This window comes from Pelodiscus sinensis, chromosome 3 (assembly GCF_052426305.1).
Source record: "Pelodiscus sinensis isolate ZL-2025 chromosome 3, ASM5242630v1, whole genome shotgun sequence".
NCBI classification, from domain to species: Eukaryota; Metazoa; Chordata; order Testudines; family Trionychidae; genus Pelodiscus; species Pelodiscus sinensis.
The window spans coordinates 133635223-133661644 of NC_143054.1; the positions used below are offsets into that span (position 1 = coordinate 133635223).

A 26422-nucleotide genomic window follows, 5' to 3' on the forward strand; every position below is an offset into this window, starting at 1 on the left:
TAATCTAGGATTGTAGGGAGTGGGGCATCCTACGGTGATATATTATGGGAGGCTGCCCAATATGTAAAATGAGTCCACTTGTTAATATATGTCCTTCTTGTTTTAGGGGCCCTGATGTGTAAGAGGACATTTTGCACGTGTCGTGAACATTGGAGTTCTATGCCTGTGAACCATCGAGGAACCATGCTTTGAGGTGAAGAGTTGGAAATTGAGGGTGAGAAGTAGCGGACCCTGATTGGGATAGTATGGTTGGGCAGTGCGGAAGTGTGGTTGGATGATGTTGCGGCATTCTGTTTAGGAGGGGAAACCATGGTTGTCAAGGCCAGCAAGGTGCTATTTGGATCACTCTCACTTTGTCCCTCCATATTTTTATGGGGGGGGGGAGGGGTCGCGTAGAGCAAGCGCGTGTCCCATTTCAGGATGAGAGCATCTCCAAGGAAGTGCTTCCCCATGCCCACTCTGGAGCAGTACAGTGGGCATTTCTTGTTCGCTTTGGTGGCAAATAAGTATGTGTGGTTGTCCCCATCTCGTGAATATGTCCCTCAGAACTGAGCTGTCCATTTCCCACTCATGGTCTTGGGGTAGGACTCCGCTGTTGTGTTTAGGACACCTAGGAGGTGGCACGTGCTTATGGAGATGTCGTGGGTGAGGCACCATAGTGTTATGGCTTCCTTGCAAAGAGCCTGTGGTCGTGCCCCTCCCTGCTTGTTTATATAAAACATAGAGGCCGTTTTGTCCATATATATTCTGACATAGGTTCCAGTGATGTGGGGAAGGAAGCCATACAGCCCTGAGTTCAAGGACATTGATGTGTAATGTCCTCTCTGCTGTGGTCCATAGGCCATGGGTTGTGAGTCCTTTCATGTGCACTCCCCGCCCAGTGAGACACACATCTGTGGTGATAACTGTGGGTTCTGGATTTTGAAAAGGTATGGCCTTGTAGAGGTTGGTGTATGGTTTTGTCCACCATTGTAGCTCTTTACTACGACTTTGAGCTCTTTACCACATCTGGGAGCGGGTGGTCATCAGGTGGATATTGGGTTTGTTGGTGAGTCTGAGCCATCCCTGAACACACCCCATGAATAGGCATGCTGGCCCATGGCACGTGGGCGGCGCCTGCACCGGGCACGCGACACATGCATGGTGCCGGCCCTGGGCTCAGGGCACGTGGGAGGCCCCCACCCCCAGGCGTGCAGCACATGCGAAGCCCCCACCTCCGGACGCCCGGCACATGAGCGGCGCTGCCCCTGGGCGCCCGGCAGCCACGAACAGTTGTGGACCACTAATGTAGAATGAATGCGGTAGTTGGCTGATCCTGAGGAATCTGTCGGTAGGTAGACAGGCCATAGCAATGGTGGAGTTGAGATGAACCTCGATGAATTGTATGGACTGAGTGGGTGTGAGCACTGATTTGCTCTCGTTTATCAGAAGTCCTAGTGACTGGAAACAGAGTTGGACCAGGTGAGTACAGCGGTAGGAGTCGTGTCTGGTTCTTGCTATGACAACTGCCGGGGCTATTGTTCTTGTAGCCGTATCAGCTGCGTCCAAGGCAGCCTGAAGGGCTGTGCGTGATATTGCCTGGCCCTCTGAGACAAATCACCCTGAATTGCACTTTTTTATTGTCTGGTATATCATCAATAAAGGCATTGAGCTTTGCATAATTATTGAAATCGTATTTGCTGAGAAGTGCAACGTAGTTAGCTACTCTCATTTGTAGCGTAGCTGATGCATACACTTTCTTCCCAAGTGATTCAAGTCTCTTATTGTCCTTGTCAGACGGTGTGGAACGGTTTTGTTGCTTATTCCTCTGCTGACCGCATCCACTACCAGTGATTTCCGTGGTGGGTGAGTGAACAGAAATTCTGAGCCCTTACGTGGGACATAATACTTGCAGTCTGCCTTTTTTCAGATAGGTCGGATTGAGGCAGGTCTTTGCCACAAAGTTTTGGCAGGTTCGAGTATGGCCGAGTTAATTGGCAAGGCAATTTTTGCAGAAGGTGTCGCCTGGAGGGTATTTGTGAGTTTGTGTTGCGCACCCAGCACTTCTTCCATAGGAATGTTCAAATCAGTAGCAACTCTCTTAAACAGGTTCTGACAAGAGAAATTCTTGGTAGTTGTTGTGGACGGTGGCATGATGGCCTTGTCTGTACCAGACGGTGAGTTTGTGTCAAGTATTACCCCGAACCCTAATTTGGGGAATGATGTTCATCAATTTCATTCTGCTCCCTCCCCATTTGAAGGGATTGGGTCGGGTGAAGAGAGCTTTTGCCGTGTGCTTCATTTTGTGTGTTCTCTTCTTGTGTTGTTGAGGCCACGGGTTCCACAACTTCCATGGGGGGGGGGGGGGGGATTGGTCATGGCATCCATGGATATGGTTGCCCAGGGAGCCATGGCTGCTCTGGTGAGACAGTCCCAATGCCTCTGTACGTGGAGATGGTTGCGGTGAGAAAACCACTAAGTCATCATCCCCATCCATTGAGAGAGGGGAGGGTGACACTGTGTAATCTGATAGTGGTGACTGAAGTTGTCTGTCATTATTCAAAAATGGAGAATTTAGGGTAGAAGAGATCGCCAGGTCTCTGTGCTCCCTTTAGCTAATGGTAGGAGTGCGAGGTGCCGAAAGTGCTGTTGCTAAATGGGATGATAGCACCTGCAGCATCAGAGGAGCACAGCATGCAGCATGAAGAGTTGTTATGGGTGGGAGGGGAGAGGAGGTGTGGTGTGCCCTGTCAGCTGCTGCAGTGCCGTGACAACTACTTGGAGCGCCACTGTACTTGGTGTGGTGATAGTCGACACTGTGCTCAGTGCCAAGCTTCGTAGGCAGGTATGGTGTGGCCTATTGCCTTTGGTTGGGCACATGTGTGGCGCTTTTATGATGAAGTTGGGGCACAGCTGAGGTACCTAGTCTGTCACAAGTACTGAGGTGAGGCTTGTCAGTGTTAGCTGACTGCCTCTCAATTGAGCGCCGTTTTGGTGAGCGCGGATTTTGCGGTAGTGAGGTGGCCCATTTCTTTGGGGATTAAGGTGGTTTATGTCCTTTGTCCTTGATGGTCTGCCTGGAGCCAGGATCTGAGGAATGGTGTTTGTCCTTGCCTGTTAGTATCATTTTCAAGCAGAGGTCTCTATCCCACCATGTGCGTGCTTTTAATCTGGCGGAGTGTGGACAGTCCCATTGGCACTTAACACGCTTGTTGTGGCCATCTGAGGCTGGCACAGTGTCACTGCAGTCTGCACAGCATTTGAAGCCAGGTGAGCCCATCTCGTGGCGATATTATTGAGTGGCCAAGGGAGCCTACTGAGGTGAACGGTGGGTTTTTTAATACTAACAACTACTAGGGAGAAGAACTTGGAATAAACTAATCTATCTAATTATCTTCAGAATAGCTGAGGAACGAGGAGCACTGTGGAGGTTCGTCTAAAGCCAGGGACGGTATAAAGGAACTGAAGGGAGGGTGGCCGCGCATGTGCGGCCCCAATGCACTGCTATCAAAAATCTACTCTGAGGTGCTGGGACGCACCTACACCTACTGTGGAGCACCACCAGAGACCCTCTCCTCCTTTCTCCCCCCCCCCACAGAACCGTTTTTTCTGATGAAACATTTCATTCCATTATTTAGAGAAGGTTACATCTGCTATTTCACGTCTTCTGTGAATATGTGGAAGGTAATTGTGAAAATGAGGGCAGAAAAACGCTTTTGCATACATACAATGTCACATGGAACATCTACTGGAAGAGATCAGCAACAGAGAAACAAATGTCATTATTTTGTTTAGTGATCAAGAAAGTATGGCAGACTGTAATATTAAAAATCACGTCCTGGATCAGCTCGAGATCCTGAATAGAGTTTTTTATGGTGTTTTGCACTCTGGTAATAAGATGGGGAGTTAAAAATATTACCCTGCTAAGAAGAGTCTTGTTTGTTTGAAACTACTTGTTTGGAAAAGAGCTTATTTTCTTCCATTCAAGATCTCATGCCAGATGCAAGCTCTTCCCCGAGCAGCTGGCATGAGTTAAGATCTAAACTCATAGCTAGAGACCAGACTAGTTCACTTGTACGTTAGTTTTGCTGAAAATCGGTATTAGTTTTATAAGAATGTATTAAGTGTTTAGACTCTATAAAATGTTGGTAAATTGTTGCATCAGGGTGGACAATAATTTTCACGGGGGGCCACTTAATGAATTTTGATATAAGGTCATGAGCTGGCTCTACTTCCAGAAGGGGCAGGGATGAGGACTAGCCTCCCCTCAAAGTTGTCTGAGGCTGGAGGATTTGAATTAAAAACACAGCAAAGGCTCTTGGTCTTGCCTCTATTACGTTACCTGGCAACCACGCAGTGTTGCTGTGGCTATTTAAAGGGCTTGTGGCTCCGGCTCATGCTGGGGTAGCCCTGCGACTGGGAGCCATGAGCCATTTAAATAGGAACTGGCTGCCTGAGCCACCACCTGGAAATTCAGTAGCATGAACTGCCACATATAAATAGAAAGCAGCCAGATGCAGTCCGTGGGCCAGATAAAAGTGCTACACAGGCCGGATCTGGCCCCCTGGCCATATTTTGCCCAGCCCTGTGTTGCATGCATTAATGTTACTTGTAAAGCCTGTATTCTATGCTATCAGAAAATAAGTTAAATAAACTTTAAATAAATACATATAAAGTGTTGCTTTATAACTTTGAAAATGTTTGCCCTGTATTTGTGAACTCAGGTTAGGTCCTCCCTGCTTGTCCAGAAGGACTATCAAAATGAAATGGGCCATCAAGGAATACTGCAATACGAAGGTAAACAGCCCTATCAAACCTTAGAAATGCAGCATGCAAAAAAGCTTATCCTCCCACAACAGTGTACTGTGGGATACATACCTACAATGCATTGCTCACATTACTTATGATGGTGCCCCTAATATCGACAAAGGGAGCAAGTATGTTAAGCCCTGTACGGATACAAAATTTGTATTTCTTTTTGGAAAAACTGAGCTGTGGATATCCATATCCACAGATGCCCATAGTTATCTGCAAATTGGCAGGGTTCTAGATACAAATTTGGTATCTGCATCCACATCCATATCTGCAAAAATAACTGGTGGGTATAAAGTGGATATTCTTGGAATTACAGGCTTTACAAATGTAATCACACTGTTAATTTTTGTTTTGACGATTTTGGGTGTCAATAAGTTTTTTCAACAAAACTTGGTAGTGTAGGCAATGCCCAAATCACAGGAAGATTTTCCATCTCTCTCTTGGCTGTCTGAACTCAGAAAGGACCAGAAACTTTAGACTGAGGTAGAGATCCTCATAGGTTACTCCTGTGTTTGCCCTAACAAATCCATTCTGATTTGCCACACTTATGATTTAGATGGTAACTAATTTTAATGTATATGTTTGCATTACCTCTAAACAATGCTCATTTCTTTTTTCTAGTTAATAAACCTTTAGATAGTTTAATACAGGATTAGCTACATGGGGTGGTTTTGGTTTAAGAGTACTAACTGATCTGGGGTAAGTGACTGGTCTCTTGATATTGGAAGCAACTGGAAGATGGTGTGATTTTTGGTGTAAGTGATCACTTATCTGGAAGTCCAGTTTGTCTGGGTGGCAAGGTAGACTGGAGAGGCTGAGTGGACTGTCTGACTGCATGAAAAGATTGTTACAGTTATACAGGAGTTGACATTTGTTTCTGGCGTGGTAAAATCTAATTATAGAACACACCATCAATTCAGGGTGTGTGCCCTATTTTTGATAGTCGCCCCGAAATAGGCACTCATGGTCATGAGCCACTTTTTGACAGCATGAGATGAATATGAGAGAGAGAGAGAAATCCCATTGGCTTGGGTATAAATAAATAAAATGGTCCTCTGTTTAAAGTTTTATATGAAGAATATCTCTAATTGAGTTGAATATTTGGCAGGAGCCAGAGTTAATACTGAACACAGAACAGAGTCTCTTTCTAAAACTTAGTTTGATAAATTAGGATACGTCTACGCAGCAGCATTATTTTGGAATAATGTCAGTTATTCTGAAATAATGTATTGCACGTCTACATAGCATACCTGTTATTTCAAAATAAATTCGAAATAATGGGCTTGTTACTCTGACTTCTGTAAACCTCATTGTATTAAGGAGTAAGAGAAGTCAGAGGAAGAATGCTCTATTTTGAAATAAGTACTGTGTTGACGTGCCCAAATTTTAAATAAGCTATTTCGACTTAAGCTATGCAATCAGCGCAGCTCGAATTGCATAGCTTATTTCAAGTTTAGTGCTGTCATGTGGATGTAGCCTGAGAGAGCAGTAGACCTTCCTGTTCTAAATAACTACAGACAAGAGAATAACTACTTATCAGTGGATTTTCAGTGTGAGGAAAAACTAATACAAATTCAGAATGTTAAATTGTGGTTAATTTATTAGTCGAGTAGTCGATAGAACTTCCATCAACTACTTGATTAGCCAATAGGGACTTCCACATTTCACCCTTGAAATGTACAAGAGCCACTGCTGGCTCCGGGCTGCACACAGCGTACCAGCTTTGAAATGTACAAGAGTCCCCGGCAAGGGCTCTTATGCATTTCAAAGCAGAAGGGCACTCATGGAGCCCAGGGCCAGCGGGAGACAGAGTCCCCCACTGACCCAAGGCTCAATGTTGCGCTGCTGATTTGAAATGCCATGTGGAACCCGGGGTCAGGAGGGGACTCCCCAGCTGACCCCAGGCTCCAGGCAGTGCTGCCCTTTGAAACACCGCCCAGGCAGTGCCACACAGCTGACCTGGGATCAGCTGTGCGGCGCTGCCCTTTGAAGTATCGCCTCTTCCCACCCCCCCCAGCCTCTGATAGAGGCAGCATGGGTGGGAGAGGGTGGGGGAAATCAACTAGTTGACTGACTAGTCTTTAATATCCTTAATACAAATCTAATTAATTTTTGGAGCTGGTATACAGGAAATCGAAAAGAAAATTTTAGTGGATGGAAAATTCAGTTTCTGCTCATTTAAAAAAATCATCCAAGTCTATTCCCAGTGAGCGGTGAGCAGAAACAATCCTCATCAACATGGACACTGCAGAATCCTTATGTAAAAAAATATATATTTTCAGAGGTAACAAATTTAAATTACAAGACAGAATAATTAGGAGAGACCTTATCAAAATAGCTACATATGGCAGAATATGAACAGAAACAGAAGAGGTTTGTGTGTGTCAGGGAAAGATTGTGACTATATCATAGAATTATAAAATACTAGGATTGGAAGCAGAGGTGGTCTGAGGCGGGCTGCGGCAGCTGGTGCCTCAGACGGAACGCACGATCGGCACCCTCACCTGCACGGCCGTCAATGGGTTGACGTCATCATTGGGCGCCCCATTTAAGGCGGCGCCCTAGGCGACGGCCGAGTCGGCCTATACTCACAGGCAGCCCCTGCCTAGAAGGGACCTCAACAGGTCATGGAGTCCAGTCCCCTGCCCTCATAGGCAGGACCAAGTACTGTCTAGACCATCCCTGACAGACATTTATCTAACCTACTTTTAAATATCTCCAGGGCAATTTATTCCAGTGTTTAACCACCCTGACAGTTAGGAACTTTTTCCTAACGTCAAACCTAAACCTCCCTTGCTGCAGTTTAAGCCCATTGCTTCTTGTTCTATCCTCAGAGGCCAAGATGAACAAGTTTTCTCCCTCCTCATGACACCCTTTTAGATACCTGAAAACTGCTATCATGTCCCCCCTCAATCTTCTCTTTTCTAAACTAAACAAACCCAATTCTTTCAGCCTTTCTTCATCGGTCATGTTCTCTAGGCCTTTAATCATCATCGTTGCTCTTCTCTGGACCCTCTCCAATTTCTCCACATCCTTCTTGAAATGCGGTGCCCAGAACTGGACACAATTCTCCAACTGAGGCCTAACCAATGCAGAGTAGAGCAGAAGAAGGACTTTTCGTGTCTTGCTCACAACACACCTGTTAATGCATCCAAGAATCATGTTTGCTTTCTTTGCAACAGCACCACACCGCTGACTCATATTCAGCTTGTGGTCCACTATAACCCCTAGATCCCTTTCTGCCATACTCCTTCCTAGACAGTCGCTTCCCATTCTGTATGTGTGAAACTGATTGTTTCTTCCTAAGTGGAGCACTTTGCATTTGTCTTTATTAAACTTCATCCTGTTTACCTCAGACCATTTCTCCAATTTATCCAGATCATTTTGAATTATGACCCTATCCTCCAAAGCCGTCCTGTGAGGCAGGTATATGTTGTGGAGGCCCCTAAGAAATCTTTTTGTTACAGAATGAGCCAATATGGGGAAACCATCCACAGAGGCATGAAAAGCTGTTATTGCAAAAAGGTGGACCCTAAGAGAAGAGAATAAAAGTCTTAAGATCTAGCATGTAGTCCAGGATGGTGTTAAATAGGGACGTCCGAGGGTCTATTTTGGCTCTCTGGCACCACTGAGAAACCTGCAAAAATGGGCATGGTTAAGTCTTTCATGTAGATGGTCTCCTGCTATGAAGGAGAACATTATTCACCTGCTGAGAACATCAGTCTTCTACTTCCATGAACCAGAGAAAAGCCATGCCTGTAGAGAATGCAGTTTTGGGTGCAGCATCTTCCCCTTGTTCTGAGAGAGGTGGTCTCCTCAACGTGGCAATGGGTAGGGAGGTTGAACTGCTAGCTTGTGCAGGTATGGATACCAAGTCTGGCATGACCATGAAGGAGCTATCAGGATGACATGAACCCCATCCGTGCAGATCTTGTGTTGGACTCTGGGAATAAGAGGTATGGGGGGAAAAGGATAAGGCAGAGGAGCTGTCCATTGGATCAGAAATGCATCCCCCAGGGAGTGTTTGCCGAGACCCGCGTGGGAGCAGAATCGGGAGCATTTGCTGTTCTGGGGAGAAGCAAAGAGGTCTATTGATGGCCATCCTATTTGGTCGAATATTGAGTTGGTGACCTCTTTATGTAATTCCAATTCGTGGTCTACAGTGAAGTTGCGGCTCAGGGAGTCCACCTTGGTGTTGCTGGCTCCAGGTAGGTAAGTTGCTATGTATGAGACCTGGTTGCGGATGCATCAGTTCCATAGGCAGATTGCTTCCGCACGTAGGAAGTAGGAGTGGGCGCCTCCTTGTCTGTTTATATAAAACATTGTGGAGACGTTGTATGTCAGGATTTGGAGTGTATGACTGAGAATTCTGGGCACGAAATGTGCACAAGAATTTCTTACTGCCCTCAGCTCCAGTAGGTTGATGTGCAATGTCTTGTGTGGAGACCATTTGCCTTGGACCACTTGGTCATTCTTACGGCTTCCCCAGGCGAGGAGGGATGCATGTGTAGTAATTTGTACTGTGGACTCGGTTAGGTGGAACAAAACTCTGCTGACATCCACCATCACAGAGATGTGAGAATGTCCAGTAGTATGGTAACCCTCTCGTTTCAAGAGTGGCAAGATGGGATGTATGCAGAGTTGAAAGCAACAGAAGTGCAGACAGGTATGATGGACCATGTAAGTAGTTGCAGCCATGTGACTCATCAACCAGAAGCAGGTGAATATGGTAGAAGAGGCCATGGATATTGTGTTTATAAGGTCTTGTATAGCTATGAAATGTGGTTGAGATAAGTATGCACCAGTTGAGATTGAATCTAGGCGAGCGTCAATAAACTCTGTCTTGGACTGGGTTCAGCACTGATTTCTGTTAGTTGATTAGAAGGCCTAGATGACTGACGACGACCCTGGTTATGTTTTTCATAGAGGTGGTTTCCTCCCGTGACACCCCTTTTATCAGGAAGTCGTCGATGTATGGAAAAATGATGACGTATTGTTGTGTGAGGTATGCAACAACTACTGCTAGTACCTTTGAAAATACTCGGGGAGTCAAGGAAAGGCCAAAAAGTACGACCTTGTATTGATAATGGTCTGGTCCGAGAGTAAAGTGTAGGTATGAATGGTGACATGAAAGTCAGCATTTTGCAGGTCGAGGCTGAGAACCAGTCCCCTTGATCTAATGCCGGAATAACTGTGGTTAGTGTGACCATCTTGAAATTTGTTGTTTGTCGAGGTTGAGGATCAGTCTCCAACCCCCCATATTTTCCTCTGTCAAGAAGTAATTCAAGTAGAACCCCCTTCTGTGAAATTCCTCAGATACCTTCTTTATGGCCCCAATCAAGAGCAGGTGTTTGATATCTTGTTTTGGTAGGGCCACATGAGAAGAGTCCCTGAAGAGGGACAGGGTAGGGGGTAGGTTGGGGGGTGGTGAGTAGCAGTATATGGGATACTATATCCTATGTAAATGGTGGGTAAAAAGATGGCCATGTTGCATCGGCATTGGATCAAGAGGGAATTCTTGCAGACCCTCGATCACATCCTCAAATCTGCTGTTTTGGGGTTTGATTGGTAGAGGGGCAACCCAGGATGGAGTGCCTTCTCTGTGCCTCAGTCTGGTAACTTCATAGGGCCTCTGTGGTAATTTATTATACTGCCTATATCTGTTGCGGTTATAGGGGTGTATCATTTCTGCTTGTAGGGTGAGGTGTACATGTCCAAAGTGCGGAGTGTAGTCCTTGAATCTTTATTATTGTGCAGAACCTCGTCTGTTGTACATAAGAACATAAGAATGGCCATACTGGGTCAGACCAAAGGTTCATTCAGCCCAGTATCCTGTCTGCCGACAGTGGCCAATGCCAGGTGCCCCAGAGGGAGTGAACCAAACAGGTAATGATCAAACCATCTCTCTGCCATCCATCTCCACCCTCTGACAAACAGAGGCTAGGGACACCATTCCTTACCGATCCTTGCTAATAGCCATCAATGAATTTAACCTCCATGAATTTATCTAGTTCTTTTTTAAACCCTGTTATAGTCCTAGCCTTCACAATCGCCTCAGACAAGGAGTTCTACAGGTTGACTGTGCACTGTGTGAAGAACTTCCTTTTATTTGTTTTAAACCTGTTGCCCATTCATTTCGTTTGGTGGCCCCTAGTTCTTATATTGGGGGAACAAGTAAATAACTTTTCCTTATTCACTTTCTCCATACCACTGATTTTATATACCTCTATCATATCCCTCCCTTAGTTTCCTCTTTTCCAAGCTGAAAAGTCCTAGTCTCTTTAATCTCTCCTCAGATGGAGCCCGTTCCAAACCCCTAATCATTTTAGTTGCCCTTCTCTGAACCTTTTCTAATGGCAGTATATCTTTTTTCAGATGAGACCACCACATCTGTACGCAGTATTCAAGATGTAGGCATACTATGGATTTATATAAGGTCAATAAAATATTCTGTCTTATTCTCTATCCCTTTTTTAATGATTCCTAACATCCTATTTGCTTTTTTGACTGCCACTTCACACTACGTGGACGTCTTCAGAGAACTATCCACAAGGACTCCAAGATCTCTTTCCTAATTAGTTGTAGCTAAATTAGCCCCCATCATATTGTATGTATACTTGGGATTATTTTTTCCAATGTGTATTACTTTACATTTATCCACATTCAATTTCATTTACCATTTTGTTGCCCAATCACTTAGTTTTGTGAGATTTTTTTAAGTTCTTCACAGTCTGCTTTGGTCTTAACTACCTTGAGCAGTTTGGTATAGTCCGCAAACTTTGCCACCTCACTGTTCACTGTTGTAGCTGCAAACAACTTCAGTTTATCAAATAGTAAGTCTTCCACTTTGAACTGAAGTTCATGGGGAACACCTGAGGCCTGTAGCCAGGATGCCCTGTGCATTACCACTGCTGTAGCTGTTGCCCTAATTGCGGTATCGGCAACATCCAACTCTGTTTGTACAGCAGTGAAGGTGATCGTATGACCCTCATGGACTATTGCTTTGAGGACAGGGTCTTTTTGACTCAGGGAGGTGCTCCATGAGACCCCCCAATTTTCAATAGTTATCAAAATAGTGGTTTGCCAAAAGAGCAGAGTAATTTGAAATCCTCAGACTGTGGAAGAGGAGTTGATTTTTCTGCCGAAGAAATTTAACTTTTTATAATTCTTGTCCTGGTTACCAGACTTATACTGTGGCAGTTTGGATGCAAGTGTTTTCCAAAGTTCATCTGATGTTTCCGTAATTACCTCATCTATAGATATGGCAGTATTCCTGTGTAATGTAGGGTGTAGATTTTTTAATAAGCAGTGCTATTTCTCCTGCACTTCTTGGCAGGAGACTTGTTGGCTTACTGCCACTCTTTTAAATAACTCTTGAAACTGCTTAAGATTGTCTGTCGGGAAATTTTCAGATGGTATGACCACGTCATCTGGTCATGAAGAAGAATTATTTGATGGTAACGTATCGAGTGTGAGAGTCTGGAGCTGTGTCAGTTATTTGACCCTCCTCCTCCTCCAAGTCTTCCATAGGAGAAAGGGATCGGGTTGGGGGCAACCTTCTTCTTGCTGGTGTACAGTGAACTGAGGACTGGTGTCTATATGGATCCCAGTGTTCCCAAGGCGCTCACTGAGGTGGGTAAGGTGCAAGTGGGTAAGCCCAGTGTGGGTACCAGAGGCTTTGATGTAGTCCAGCTCTATAATGATATGAGCGTGACCCCCGTCGATGATGCATGCTGTGAAGAGAATGCAGTCATCTGGCTATCAACAAGTAAAGGACCATGGTGAGACAACAGCGGAGATTTTAGTATGTGAGGAGAACCCCTGGCTGAAGACATTGCCAGTGATAGACCTGCAGAAGGAAGACATGAATGCTGATGCCTGCGCTATAGTTATCAGCAGTTGACTGCGGCATCTTGGGTGCTGCCCACCTCAGCTGCAGATCAGTGTGCATTATTGGCACGGACGTAGGAACATGCAGTACTGTTGGGGCCGGTGTCGCTTGAACTGAATGAACTGCTTCTCCTTGTGGCTCCGCGGCTTTTTGCAGTGCTGTTTTTTCATGAAGTGCTGCAGATGTAGAGTGCTCTTGGCTTCTGCCAGCACCGAGGAAGCATGCACCAGTCCGGGTGCTAGCCCTGAGGCTCTCCCAGCCGCTGTGGTAGCAGGGGTCTCTGTGGTACCCTGTGTCTCTCCCCTGCTAGTTCTTGGGGAGGAGGAAGGGGGAAAGAGAGCGTGATGGTGCGGCTCACTTTTTTAAAGTTTTCCTGGGGAGCGGGGAAGCGGCTCTTTTTTGAGGTGAGTCTTTCCGTGGTCGGAAGGCATTCTGCATCTCAGCAGGCTGCAAAGCTTTATCAATAGTACCATTCTGAGGCAGAGCTCTCTGTCCTTCCTGGCTCTTGCCATGAGGGAGGAACAATGGTCACATTTCTGTGGCGTGTGGGTTTCCCCCAAACACTGTACACATAGCTAATGGCCTTCCGACACCGGGATGGACTCTCGGCACTCCTCACATTTTTAACGCCGAAGGAGCCCTACATAATATTCATTTGTCTCTGAGATGCTACCACTTTATTTCTTTATTGAGATGTGGGAAGAGCTGGGAGAAGCCCAGTTCGCGGTGGCACTAAGCAGGCAAAGCTGTGTTCAAATTCCGAGGGGATTTTTTTTTTTTGTAAAATAAACAAGGGAAACTATCTATAGATTTGTTAAAACTATCTATCTAATGATAAATTGTGAAATACTAAGTGAGGTAAGAGGCTGACATGGAGATGTTGAAGCTCTGGCCGCTGATGAGGGTGGTTAAAGAGGAACTGAAAGGGAGGGATTGAGCTGCACAATTAGCACACTCGAGCAGGAGCATCTTGAGATGCCTCCTGCGCATATGCGGCTCAAGGGGGAAACTACTTTGCAAGGCTCCAATCTGCAGCTCCGGGCAACTCATCACCAACAGTGGAGCACTCACAGGGACATCACTCAAAGAAGAACAATACATAGTTCCTATATATTATTAGATCTGCCCTGTTACAACAGTTTCCAAGAGCAGAGGAAATTATGTGTTTGCGCCATCTGTTTAACTAGTGAGGATGAGAAAACCAGATAGTTTCTGGAGGATAACCAAACTTCCCTCCAAGAATAAGGAATACACAGCTCCTACAGATTATTATTTATATGCTGAGATCTATATGTTTCCTGTTTTCCCTCCCATAAGACCACATTTGACTCTTTGGAAACTTATAAATGGAAAATCTAATTTGTCTAATTTGAATTACAAATATATTTCTTCCTATTTCTTCTTTTCTATTTATTTCAATTTTTATCTATGTCTGTGATTGTTCTTCTAGGTTTCTCTAGAGACTGCTTTAATTTTGGTATCTTTTTCCACTAGTACTTTTTAATTGCTTCCTGGACATCACACTTCACATATTTTAGCTCACAAACAATCTTCTTGATGTCAAATTTTGTGGAAGAGGCAAGTTTTTTTTCCCCCTTTCCTGTTTGTGTTACAGGCCACTTGCTCTGAGTCAAATTCAGAACTGGAGACAGACAACTCCAAGTTCAGTAATTCATAAGTTTGTGACGATTAACATAAAATAAGTATACGCTGTTTTTTATGTTTATTTGTCCCATTTTGAAATGTTTTCTTTTAAATTTTTGCTAACTGCTTTAACAAACAACTGAAGCAGCTTAAGTTTTTGGGGGACTCATATAAAAGCAATTCTCTTAAACATATTATATTAGCCCCCCCTTAAAAAAAGAAAAAAAAAGAGTAACTATTCCATTAAATCCCTAAGAAAAATACAAAGGATAAAGAACACCTCAAAACTCATCTCCAATTTGACCCACCCATTTACTATACCAGCATTTTCCCCTAAAATCAAAGATGTAGCATTATCTTGTTCTTCACATTTTTTTCAGTTTTTCTTTAGCTAGATTTGTTAGCTATATCTGCTTATTGGAAACTGGAAAAAGGCTCTTGGAAAAAGGCTCTTTAATTCTTCAGATTGAAGTGACTAAAGTGTATCATGTAATTTTTTAGAAGACATTAGCAATACATTATCTGCATAGTATGCTGAATAGGTACTGCTGTGGGTCTAAACTGGAGACTCTGTTCTATAGAGATTAACTCTCAAATAAATTATTTAGGAAAGCAGAGAATTAGTAACAAAAGTAGTACTGGTTCAAAAGCAACTAGCCAAATATTTACAGTAAGTTACTCTTATCTTCATATTGAAGTCTAAACCCTTCTAATAAAGTAAAGTTATCTTGATAATTGAGCTGCTGTTTCCTTGAAGAGGTTCCTAGAACCATGCAATCACTGGTTGCATATCAGTGAGTTTATATGTATAAAGGAAAGGTGAAAATAGTCTTAATTTTATTCCACAGAGTGAGCATGACAGATGCTGACGTTTAGGGGAAATTATTGCAATGCAAGCTATCCACTGAATACACCAACTTCACAATTGTGGAAAACATGAAGTAGTGTTATAATTTGTTATTCTTAGTCACAACATTAATCAGTGTATGGAAAACCAGAAGGAGACATGGGTTTTTAAATATAGATCATCCAAATTTAGTAACTTTGCCAAAAACAGAGCATTTTAAAAATGTTGCTCTTTAATTCACAGACTGAGAGCAGACTGAAACAGTAGGATCTAGCCGTGTTTAAAACTGTGTTAAGGAATGGTTTGGAATTTTTTAGGGAAACACTGCAAGTCCTCTTGTGCCTTTTTCCATACACAAATACTAATGTGAACCAGTATCTCATTATGATTATAGAATCCTGATAATTTCAGTACGTAGCATCTCTGTATTTCCCATCAGATAACACACTGCATTTCAGTTTTCATACTGACATGTATTTTAAGTTTCTTACCTTGTCAATCATTTTACGTGCTTCCATTTCCTCAGAATTGGGATTTTCCAACTCAATAGTGTAAGTACCTTTGTCACTTTGGTCATCATCATTGTCCTTTTCAGTAGCAGCAGAAACAATCTGGCATTTTATCTTTTTGTCCATCTCCTGGGTCTGGCTTGGTCTATGTCCAAGGCTTCCTGAACTTCTTAACAATGCGGTTTGTAAGAAAGGTAATGCAACAGAGGGGTCTTCTGATTTTTGTTTTAATAGTTTTGCTTGAATACCATGTACTACCTTGCTAGTCTGCAAAGGCAAAGAAACCCCTTTGATGTCTCCAGATGTACCTTTCACTTTCTCAGCTCTCACATTAGGTGCTGAAGAAGTTTCTGAGCAAAGAGTTCCCACATTCTGAGAAAAAGAATAAGATCGTCTCTTTCGAGGATGGTCTTCATCAAAAAACTCAATCATAAAGGCAGTCTGACTTATAGCAGCCTGTTCTTCGTGCTTTTCTGTAGTATAGGCTTTTTGGTATGACTTTTTCTGTTCTGTATGTTGATGCCTTAAATGCTCATCAAGTGTTGCTCGCTTATTGTAATGTCTGCGTGCACCAGCATTTTCTGAATCACTTTGCGTCCCATCATCATGTTTATTCCCTTCAAATAAAAAAAAGAAAAGAAATATTACTGCAAAATAAAAACAACACAAGGAAAGAAGTAAGCAAATTACTTACATGGAAATGTACGTGGAAATTATATTTGTTTTTCTGTTGGAAACCCGATGTCCCTGAATAACAGACTCTGCAAGCTTCCTACAGCTACAGCTAATGCATTCAGCTTGCCCCCAGTCAAACAATGAAATCTTTTACAAACTGATCTGTGAAACAGAGGTACTTGAATTGCCTTTTTCAAATGTGTAAATACTTAATCGATGGTCTACAGAACTGGATAATATTATGCCAGCTGTACCGGATCTTGGTCTCATTATACCAAGGAGCCACCTACTCAAAGTGAGTTAATTTATGCACTCAGCTGATTACAAATGATGGCTGCACAAGAAAACAAAGCTTGACTATGAAAAAGCTCCAGGAAGGGTTACGAGGATGTGGAATATAGTTACGTAATAATTAACTGTTAATGGGAAATACCTGCTGAGAGCTAGGATTTTGAACATTATTTATAAACATTTTCAGAATAACTTTCCATCTAGTTAATCACTAGCTTCCAGAAAAGTGTGTCTAGTTAGCATCAGCACTAACCCTTTGTCAGACTCTCACACAAATACAATGAATTTTCCCTCCAGTCACTCCTGCCTTCATCTGTTAAAGAGCCAGAAGTATTTAAAATTGACATATCATTTACACAGTGATCTTTAACCATAAATCTCAAAATGATTTTCAAAAGCGAGAAATTGATTGTTATTGTTGTATAAAAGAAATTTAAGTGAAAAATTACATAGCAACTGACACATTAAGACTGGCTCCGACTACAGTAAGCCAAACTTATTACAAAGCAGTCTTGTGTGAAATGAAACTATACAATTATATATTATATATAGTCAGGGCTCGCCGAACTGCAGTGAGCCCTGCTCGCCAGCCGTGCTGTCTGGCGATCTGCGCATGAGCAGATCGTTCTGCGCATGCTCTGATCGCCCGAACCTGGCTCTTCCGGGTTACAATCTACTCGCCACGGGCAAGTAGATTGTATTATCTGTTGAGCCCTGTATATAGTAATATAGTATACTTATTCTCTAGAATAAGTTTATATTCTGTCTCTTTAAATCATGGATTATTTTCTTTTAGCCATAAGGTTTTTTTAAAAAATAATTTATTTTTGTACAGATTTCAAACTAGGCGTGTTATTAGTTACCAAAACATTGACTTTTCCTTTGGGTCTCCCAGGGGGGCGGGGTGAGAGGGCTTAGACTGTCATTTAGATTGGAAACTCTGCTGATTAGTATCTGTTTTGCTATTCCTCTTGTACAGTATCAAACACACAGTTAGTACTACACCAATTCAAATATTTATAAGAGATACTGGAAAACTAATATAGTAATTATAAAATTTAAATTTGAAATTAAGCTACTTTGTATGCTACAAAGATTATGAAGTGTTCATTTTTGTTTCCTGTACCAGACACAGACGTATCACCTAGATAATAATATGAAACAGTTATCCAGCTGTTTGGTAATTTATGTTACAGGAAAATAAAAGTTTGTTTTCCACAGTTAATTTGGAATTTCTGGTACTCTGTTCAGAAAAGATAGGAGCATTGCAAAGGTAACGTAACTAAACAAAACAAAACAAAACAATAAACACAGTACTTATCTACCTATCAGACATCATCTAGGCAAGGGGTGGACAATAAGTAGCCCAAAGGCTGGATGCGGTTCAACACTTCCCGCAGCTTCCATTATCTGGGAATGGGGAACTGTGGCCAACAGGAGCTGTAAGCATCCCGTACCTGGACATGCAAATAAACAAAGCTTCTGGTGGTCTGCCAGTGGCTAAGCCTGGCAAAATGCATCCAGTCCATGGACCTCTTAGGGCACCTCTACACAGCAGGGCTAAAGAGAAAATAAGCTATGCAACTTGAGCTACGTCAATTGTGTAGCTTAAGTCAAAATAGCTTGTTTCAGCTTTTTGTGCTCTGTACATAGACTTCCTGCTAAGAAAGAGCACTCTTCCTCCTACTTCCCTTACTCCTCATAAAATGAGGGTTACAGGAGTCAAAGTATGAAGTCCTCCAGCTCAACAATATTTTGACATTATGTCAAAATAACTGCTTGTAGTGCAGATGCAGATTATGTTATTTTGGAATAACATGAGTCTATACTGTGGTGTAGACAGTGCTTTTTTTTTTTGATGGTACGACCCGGAACAGCATACCATTACCTATTTTCCCAGCACACAGTAAAGCAATGGCATTTTCCCCTGTGCGTACTGGCACCTGTTTTCCTGGCACTGCTCATGTCCTGACGGAAACCTGCTCGGGACATTAGGTGGGCTTTTTTCCATCTCCCAGTGTGGCGTTTTGGCTCTCAAAGGGGCCACGACTGCATTTTGGCCCCTCAGCAGTGTTTTTTTTTTTTGTTGTCGTCAACAAAGTTTTCCTCCCTCCCTGCCCCCTTTCTCAACAAGTTTGAGCCTGGAGCACCAGCACCCTTTTTCTTACAAAAAAAGAACTAGGTGTAGACATACCCTTATTGTCCATCCCTGATCAAGACTTTGTCTACACTATAAGGTTTTGTTGACAAAAACTGACTCTTGCAATGTTACTTATGCTGGGGAAAACACCCGATTTTAGCGACAAAAAACTTCCACCCCATGAGAGATTTTTTTTCCTTTTCCCCTGCCTTTGTTGTGCCAGTGTAGACACTGCTGCCTCTTGTCATCAGAATTGGCTTCCACCAACATCTGACAATGCCTGCTCTGATGAAACCAACAACAAAGAAAACCCCACACACACCTTAAAGGCATGACATTTCAGCTCTTCTGTTGCTGTTACCTCTAATAAAGTGGTTGTCAAATTTTTTGACCTACGGCCCACACCACACAATACAGACCTTTCCACGGACAACCCGCCAACCACCCATGATAACAAAATCAGTGCAGGAAGGAGTGGGGTATGGGCCTGGTTGGAAGAAAGGGTGCAGGAGGGCAATGGAGGTGTGGGGTCTGGGCATCGGATAGATGGAGGGGAGTACTTACCTGGCTCTGTGCCTCCCACCAATCTCAAGCACTGCCCCCCAAATGTTCCCATTGGCCATTATTCTAGCCTATGGGAACAGAAGGGAAAACCTGCAGGCAAGCAGTTTCTTGCTCTGCTGTCCCCTCAGTTGGAGGAAGTGGGGGCGGGGGGAGGTTAGTGCACAGAGCTGCTTCCTTCACAGGGTGCCAGATCTTGCACAGGAGGCTCATCCTCTTCTCCCACCATAGCAGGAACCTAGTGCTTCAGCCTCGCAAAGGGATGGCCATGGGAGGAATCTCTGAGCCCATGGCTCACCTGCCCACCTTGTCCGTGGACCACACTTTGAGAACCACTGCTCTAATATTAACTCTAGGATATAAGTGTACTTCTACATGGCTTGTTTCTTATTATTGTGGGAGTTATAAGCTTGATATCCCAGCCTACTGTCACAAATAACTTAGACTGTAAGCACTCTGAAGCAGGAGCCATCTTTTCACTATGTGTTTGCACAGTGCCTAGCACAGGGGGCTCTGGTATAAAACTAAGGTATCTTAGGTGCTACCAAAACATAACAATAGTAATACAGTTATAAAACTTATAGGTCAGTATTTTGTATCATGATTTCACAGCAGGTTTAGCTAGGAATAGGAGACAGACAGGAAAAAGAGACCAATATGTTTACTATAATACTCAAAGAGTCAAGCTTTCAGAGTGATTGTAAGTATTTCCCCTTGGTGGGGGGGGGGGGGGAGTGCAAGAGACCAGCGGTGATACAGTAGTAGTAGGTCACACTATGCACAATCCAGAAAAAATTCCTGTGGTACCACTTTCAAATTAAAATGTAAGAACAGTAAATGTGTGTTTGTAACAAACTTCAAGTTTTTGCTACCATAAAAGAGATTCATATGCCTGCACAGGGAATAGTTCTTCCCATTTTTCATAGTAACATGTCTAATATTATAATGAATATTTAGGAGTCCAATACAATACAATGTCATAAACAGGTAAGCAGTAACTGTGATGTTATACACTTAAAAACACTGCAATATTATTATTATTATTCCACTAACAGCACTGTCTATTGTTGTTTCTACATCTTGTATGGAAATGCCAGCTTTCAAAGAAATTTTTTTATTAATAAGACAAAGAATATTTATTCAATCCCTACTGATTAAGCAGATCAGTGTATTTATGTTGCAAAGCTAAGAAATGAAGAACTATACAAGTTAAGCTTTTTGGATTTAAAAAAAAATTGTATACCCTTAAATGTTTGTCATCAAGTTTTCTTTCTGAAGTTTGAATGACAGCAGACTTCTCGAGCAAATAATCATAACAGAATTTTTCACTAATTCTGTTTAATTAAATCCCTACATAGCTTTTACTCCTTTAAAAAAACTATTATCCACCACTGAATTATTTTCATTTGAATTGTCATTGGATCTGTAGACTGCAATAAATTAACTGAAATCTGAAATCAACTGGAACTATGGCTGACAAAAATATTTCTGTAAATATTTTACTGACATTTTATTACAAAATATTTTGGTTTATATCAGTGTATGACTTAAATTTGAAATCAGGGTCCCAAATCAATAGGCTAAACAAAGTATTTTTGTATGGTGCATGTCTAACCATTAATATGCATCATCTTTACCTCTCATGAATGTGATTATAGCAAAAGGATTGACTATTTCCTAAGCTCTACAGTCAGTATAATTTTATGTATATAATCTCCAACAAAATATTTGCTGTTGAAAGAACTGCAGAAACATGTTTTAAAGTCTGAGTTTTGATTCTCAAGAGTGGTTCCACTTTAGTAAACAAATGAATACGCATATAAATTGTGTAACATTTACCCAAGGCATTTTTTTTTTTCCTTTCCAAGAGTGAGCTTTTGGAACATATGAAGCTGTGCAATAACTTAACACAAATATACTTACTGTAGGATTATTTAAATTAATTGTTTTACTTTTCTTAAAGACTCCACCTTGCAAAAAAAATTTACTACCCTGTTCTCCTGTGCTGATGTGGAATAACAACCATTTCAACTGGACTCCACAAGACCATAGCAGTCCAACCATGACTTCTGTGAAAGACTGAAGCCTTAGGAAATAAGTATAGCTGAAATTATTCACTTTACCTTTCAGCCTCTTCAAGTAAACTGGAACATCACTTTTAATACTTTTCGAATCCTCCTCTGTTGCTTCCCATATCATTCTAGGGGGATTGTTTTGTGCTAGCCAGTCAGCTACTTTGCTTTCAGCAGCCATCATCACAGTTTGAAGCCCAGGAAGGTCCTGACCACCAGGAGAAGACTTCTTTGTCTTGTGGCGTTGATCAGAAGTGAATTTTGTCACATGATCTTTGATAGTTACTTTTCCTGGAGTGGTGTCATCAAATTCAATAGTAAATGAAGCATGCCCTGCACCTGCTGCATGGGAGATTTGGGTGTCTTTTGTTGGAATCTCATGAATAGTGCTCTCCGCTATTTGTGAAGGTTGTTGGAATTCTTTGGTAGGAATTTCAAAGTAACTTGGCTCCCTACAGAAAGGATAAAGTTCTTCTTCATTTGCAGCTGAAGATTTCTCATCAACATGCTTGGCATCTGTGCTGCATCCTATCAAGAAAAATAAAAAATAGGTTTCACAGTACTGGGAAACTTCAGGGTCTCCAAGGAATTTCAGAATTCCTATGAAGGCCACTTGAGTAATTCCTGGAAAACAGCACAAATCTGTGCAGAAGACTGAGCAAAGTACTTCTGGAACTGTAAGCTGTTTTTGCAACAGGAAAATGTCATTGAAGACCGGACAGCCATGACTGAAGCATGTCAAACTGACAGAAAGTTATCTTAGAATTTGTCAAAGAAAATGTGTACTCCATCAGATTTTTGGATGACGCAAGGAGAGAGTTATTTATAGCATGTTAGAAAATAGTTCAAAAATCATAAGAGTTAATATTTTGAAAAAAATATTGCTATTCTGAGCTAACTGGAAATCATCAAAAAGCAACTGACTAGATTTATGGAACATGTGTCCCTAATTAGATGGGTGAGGTATGACTTCATTTCCTAAAGCTCTACAGTCAGTTGAAATTTTCTTAGCAAGACTGTTAGGAAAAATAATTCAAACATGAAGGCAAGAAAAAAAATGAGCTCCCATGTGAAAGTTAAAACAAAGAACAAGAACAAACATACATTTTCTATATTTTTACTGAAGTTAAAACCATGAATTATAAACTAAATTCCTACTGATGTGTGCCCCTATTCCACCGAACACATTTTGTAAAGCACAGAAAAAAGCAGTCTTGAAATTATAGCAGCCAAAAGAATGCAGGAATTCAATAAATTTTATGCTTTTGAGCGAAGCAAAGAAGCAAAGAAGTGGGTGAGTAGGATGGGAAATGAGTGTCCCACTGCACATCCTGAAAGAATGTTAATGCTGTCATGTGGCTGCTAGCAAAGCAATAAGTATCCTCTTAGGAAACTAGGTTTACATGCATTTGGCAAAAGAGATATACCTGCCAAAATATTTGATGTAAAGATGCACCATAAGCAACAGATATTCATCTAAGAGTTAATAGCAGCAAGCCAGACTCCAAACAGCATAAATTAAATGGTATACACTTTAGACATGATTCATATTAAGATTTGTTTAAAAGGATTTTAGGACACAGAGTAAAATACCCAAATTCTATTAATATGTCTTCATGTGGCTGAAAATAGATAAATTGTATCAACCTACATTAATTACATTTGCACCTGAAATCTGTTATTTAGCCTATAAGATCGCGAAGTAAAAAAGGTACATAGAAATGAATTATAAATACTTCTTGCTATTCTTCAGGAAAGGTTTTTGAGAAGTCTTGATTTATTTTCAGATGAAGAAACCAAAGAAAGTAGGATGAGTGATCTCATCCTGGATATATGGACTACTATAAGAGTAATAATAAGGAAGGATGAGAGGATTATTGTACATCCTTCCCTTATTCTCATCCTTAGAATCTAACAGAATAAAATCTCTTAAAACAATTTATATGCCTGGAACTAAATTATTTTCTTTAGTAAGTTGCTTTCTGCAGTAATTTTTGTTCCTATTTTAAGAATACAAACGAGCTCAGATCAAAAGTAAAATTCTTCTCCTGACTTTCATATCAAGATACCATTTCTTATATAAAGTGAGATCTTTAAAGTATCCTGAAAAAAATACTGGAATTATGAAATGTGATCTGAATACTTGTTTTTAAGACTTGGAGTCAATTTAATTCAAACCTAAATTACAACGAAGATTGAATTTATCGCAAAGAATTTATGTAAAGAAAAAAGTATGAAGATTAATTTTTAAAAATTCACAAATTTCCCATAAAAGCCAACAAGAGATTCCTAATAAAACAAGTAATTTTTTAAAAAAGCGCAACAAGCAATTTAATTAAGTATTCTAGCTAAAAATAAGATTTTTTTCCAAACTAAAGCATTTGCAATCTTATGTAAGAAGGTGAGATTTTCTATAATTAAGAACCACAAGAAAACAATACAACAGTTTCCATCTGCCATGTTCCACTGTAGTAAAAGCAAAAAAGAAAATGAAAGACAAAATTTCATGTTGATGCAGATCTCCTTTGGGGGAATTCTCCAACTGTGTGCTTTTAAAATGAAATTAGAAAATTGCTGGATCTGTAGAGATCAAAAGATATAAAAGTCTGTAAAAAAAAAAAAAAAACCCCTCACCTTTGTCATCATAATGCCATAACGTAATCCACACTGCCGAAGTAATCTGTGCATTAGGAAAATGTACAAAGTACTGAAAGCTAACTACATAAATGTTTAACACTGTAAGTTATTGTCGCAATAATTTTTCAGCTAAACAGGAAGGAACTACAAAAATGCATTTGTAAATCGATTATGTCATAGTGGTGGATTGGGCTGGGGAGAGGAAAACACCAGACTGGTGTGGGAAGTGCAAGAAAATGCAGAGGAAGGAAGCAATATCCTGCGCTTGCATCAGAGGAGCACAAAGGGGAAAATGGTTGGTGCTTAGTGCTGATGAGATATGTGAATAAGGCTAGATGGTGGGAAAAGTTGAGGCTGAAGTCACATGAATTTCATGTGCAAGGAGCCTGGATTGGGAAACAGCCTATCTTGGGACATAGGGCCTGAAAGTGTGAGAGATGGCATGGAGGACTGTGAGCAGTAATATAAGAGGGAAGAAGTAGGAGTCAAAGGTAAATTACCTGGTAGCAGAGGGTAGACAATAAAGTGGTGTAAATGGAGATGAAGAGCTTCAGAAACTCTGAGCTAGGAAACAGAACCAGGCAGCAGGTTCTGGGAGGCAAACAGGGAAGCAAGCAGTGTTGCAGTTGCCACAGGGATATTGTGTGATTGCAAATGGAATCATGAGAGTTCGGTGTAGAGTGAGTCTGCGTAATCATGGCTGGGCAGAGAGGCTGTCCATGAGACACTTGCTTCACTAAGTGGTGGTATACACTGAGGCTATGACTAAACTACACAGATAAATCAGAAAAAGAAATGCAATTCGCAGTATGCAAATTACGTTTCTTTTTCCAATTTACTTCCGAAAATGGCTTTTCCAAAATTTGGCCCATCTACATGGGGCCAAATTTCAGAAAAAAAAAACCTTTTTTGGAACATCTTTTCTTCCTTGTAAAACGAGGTTTACAGGGATGCTGATAAAATGTGTCCGCTTTTCCAACTTTTTTTCGGAAAAGCGGACATGTTCCCTGGAAAAGCTTTGCAGTCTAGATGTATCCTGAGTCTGGAGAATATTTAGCCTAATACTTTCTCTCATTGAAAATAAATGAGCATGAATTCACAACTTTGGTAAAAAAAATGGCAACACTCTGTGCCATCACTGGCACCACAGTTTTATAGCCGTGGGTTTTTTTGTTTTCTTTTATTGTTTAGGGTTTTTCTGAACACACACAAGTAATCATGAGGCCCTAAAATTCTATTTGTCCTGCAGGACAAGAATGTATATTATACGTATCCATTGTTATTGAATAGAATTAATCTGCAGGCCTGCAGGACTGGAAATTTTTAAAAGCACTAGTACTGCACTTCTGAAAAAACATGTAATAGCTCTAGGAAACTATTTCCACAATATTCAGGTTATTTAATATTCAAAAATTCTCTTCTGTATTTTTCCAGGTATGATTTAACTACTCAGAGATGAACTGATGTTGCATAGATTTAAAAAATATATTTCAGCAAAAGTAGAATAGAAAAAGATCTAGTTATTGTCCTTTCATCTATTTTAGTAGACCCCTATTGGACAAAATAATAACTGGTAATTTCCATGTTCTCTTTTAAATGACAAAATTGCTCCATCAATCCTGATGCTAATGTTAGAGGCAGATAAATCTGAAAGCATAAATCAGACGAGAACAGGAGATTTATATGCCAATAAAATAATCCAGAATTTTTGAAAAGTCTTGTTAGCCTCTATTTGAAAAGAAATGAGACAGTTTTTCAGAGATAGAAGCTAAGGTGTACCAATATTAGTATTGAATGGAATTCCATTCTTTGAATCTCTTACTCTGTTTTTGACCGTTTCTGATTTCTTTCCAGCCTATTGTGTACATTCAGGGGCGGGGACTTGGATGGAAGAAGTAGGGCTGAAGACAGCCAGCCCTCAGAGGCATCTGGACAGTAACCGTCCCCTCTTCTCTGGACCCTCGCCTCCAGCACCCCTCTGAGAAGCCCGACATACACTGCGGACATAGCAGCAGTGGTGGCTGAAAATCCCAGGCCCTTTTGAATTGCCAAGCCCCAAGACAGTTGTCCTCCTTGCTTCCGCTGTAGGTGGGGCTGATTTCCTCTTTCTTTCCCTTTAATGGCCCTTTTGCTTTTTCATAGTTCACTGTTTTCTAATGACTTTGTCGTGTATTTCCCATGAGGTCCAGAAAAATCTAATAATTTATCTCTATGAAACACAAATACCGTCCCAAATTTAAATGTTAAAGCAACTTGTTTTTTTTAAACAAATGTGTCACATTGCTCTCTAAAAGAAATGTTTCCGTTTTGTATGTCACATTTCACGAGTAACAAGCTAATTGAAAATTACAAAAAGGATTA

General features: G+C 41.4%; 1 protein-coding gene across 13 annotated transcripts in view; it reads right to left on the reverse strand.

Moving 5' to 3' along the window:
- The window catches only part of CEP170 (centrosomal protein 170), a 173791-nt gene that overhangs the window by 70812 nt on the left and 76557 nt on the right, over positions 1-26422 (reverse strand). For 12 of the 13 annotated variants that reach the window (XM_075924849.2, XM_075924853.2, XM_075924856.2 and 9 more), the window contains exons 8-9: positions 21476-21952; positions 15668-16302 (exon numbers count right to left, since the gene is read on the reverse strand). In XM_075924849.2, coding sequence (XP_075780964.2) covers positions 15668-16302; positions 21476-21952 — 1112 coding nt within the window. The remainder of the gene's footprint in view (positions 1-15667; positions 16303-21475; positions 21953-26422) is intronic. The other variant, XM_075924860.2, reaches the window with a different exon arrangement.